Source organism: Lissotriton vulgaris, chromosome 3_1, assembly GCF_964263255.1.
Source record: "Lissotriton vulgaris chromosome 3_1, aLisVul1.2, whole genome shotgun sequence".
NCBI classification, from domain to species: Eukaryota; Metazoa; Chordata; class Amphibia; order Caudata; family Salamandridae; genus Lissotriton; species Lissotriton vulgaris.
Window position 1 is genome coordinate 373,990,733 of NC_141689.1, and position 2,114 is coordinate 373,992,846.

General features: G+C 44.6%; 1 protein-coding gene across 1 annotated transcript in view; it reads left to right on the forward strand.

The window, feature by feature from the left end:
- The window catches only part of CCDC152 (coiled-coil domain containing 152), an 843,580-nt gene extending 841,549 nt beyond the window's left edge, over window positions 1–2,031 (forward strand). Inside the window, exon 9 of the mRNA XM_086963471.1 lies at window positions 1,909–2,031. Coding sequence (XP_086819597.1) covers window positions 1,909–2,031 — 123 coding nt within the window. The remainder of the gene's footprint in view (window positions 1–1,908) is intronic.
- Window positions 2,032–2,114: the final 83 nt, after the last annotated feature.

Here is a 2,114-nt window from a genome sequence, read left to right on the forward strand (position 1 = left end):
AAAAGAAAGAGCCGCTTCCTCCTGGGGAGTCCCTGCGCACTCTTGCCACTTAAAAGTATGGCCAACGGGCTGAGGGGCGACAAAGCGCGGTCTTAAAAATATAAATAAGACGTGTGGGTAGTATAGGCCTGACAGGGCCTGCTTGTAAAAACACTGCTAACCTGCCCTCACCGAAGCCATTATAAAGCAATAACTGACATCCCACACTTCAGCCTAGGACTGCAGGGGACGTCCCAGTGGGACAGCAGAGCCGCCATTTTGAATCAATCCACACAAAATGAAGGAGTGGAAGTCTACTTAAGCAGCTAATGATGCCTGGGTCTGTGGCCCATCAAAGCTCTATAAATCGCTGAAGATGGAAGTTCTTATCTCCTGCAAGCAGAGCCAGGGTGAAATCTCATCGGAGCCAAAGGATGCGTATAAATATATAATTTTCTCTTTTTTGGAGATGATTTATGACAGGGAAGGGAAGTTATTTAACAAACTGGCTGATCACGATATCGGATGTGAAAGAGAAAGAGCAGTTGGGGAGCCCTGGGCTCCGTGGCAGAGCTCAGATAAACAAAACACTTCTAGAAGGCGCATGCCATCCCGGGTTGCAATTAGTCTAAAGCTGTCACAGGCACATGTAGCAAGAAGTACATCCTAAATTATCACACATAATTTATTGAGCAACTGCTACACTCCAATTTGCGAACTCCAGTGCAGGCGAATTTCATTTAATTGCACTCCCTGACGAAGGGATGGCATATTCATTAGGGAGCGCCCTGACACAGACAGCAAATTATTTAGCTTTCAGATTGTGTGTTTTGTGTGCATTGCTCATGTTCCATAATCAAACAATTAAAAACAAAAAAAATATTGAAGTTAAACATTATCTCCTACGGCCGTTTCCCTTCCTGCTTTCATGTCGCCGTCGATCATACTTACATTTGCAGTTTGAGAGGGAGAAGTATGAGACAAAAACATTACTTGCGGCCTCTGGTGATGGCAGTAAAAACAAGCGTTTGCGTGCAGCATTGTCTAAAAGGCCAAGGGTAAAGGATGCGGTCTTAGTTTGTCAGGCTCATTACAGAGCAGCATTAAAAACCAGGAGTTGGAAGAGAGATATGCCTCCTACAGCGTTTCACAGCCTCCCCTGGGGCGGGACTTCCGCCTTCTGCGGGAAGCCCACACCCACAAAGTGACTGGACGAGAAGGGCAGAAGGCGGAAGTCCTGCCCTAGGGGAGGCTGTGAAATGCTGTAGGCACGTTACCCCGCACGTAGGAGGAGCAGAGGCCGCCGATGCAAGTCAGGGAAGCCCCGCGTGACTGAGCCTGTGGCCCGGTGAGTGGGGCGGGTGGTGCTTAGTTGTAGGGGTGTGTGTGTGTGTGTGTGTGCGTGTGTGTGTGTATGCAGTGTGTATGTGTACGTGCGTGGGTGGTCTGCTGAGCCCAGCAGTGCACCATCCCTGGGAGGGCCTGTCATTCCCAATGGGCTCGCAAATTACGAGAGGCTCCTTAATATTCAGGAGCCTCGCAATTAGCGACCCCATTGGGAATCGCAAACAGTGTTAAACACACTGTTGTACATGCAAATTAGCACCTCGAAAATTGCGAGTTGCAAATACTCGCAATTTGCAATGCGCTATTGTGCAGGTCGTACATCTGGCTCGTTGTCTTGTATTTCTCTTTAACTTGCATCCTCGATTATTTTATGAGCATAGTGGAAGTCCTAAGACGTGGCACCATCAATGTTGAAGCATAATTTTTGTTTAAAGCCTTAGGTTGTTGTCAGCTCAAGAATATAATGCTACAAAAATCCTGAATAAAGGTTTACAACATGTCTTGTAATATTATATAAATGAGCATATAAATGAGCATGTTTATCAATATCTGTAAAGAAAAGTAACATTTGCATTTTTCTAGAAACTGCAACATTTGCAAGATGAAAAAAACAAGGAAATTGAAACTCTACGACACTCTGTTAAAAATTTGCAACAGCAACTTAGCATCTGCCAAGATTCACAGCTGAAACGTAAACGTTTCTGATCAATCATCATTTTCCACTCTATTTATAAAGAATTGTGACAGTACATTAAAAATAAATCAAAATATAAAGTAAAAAAAATACA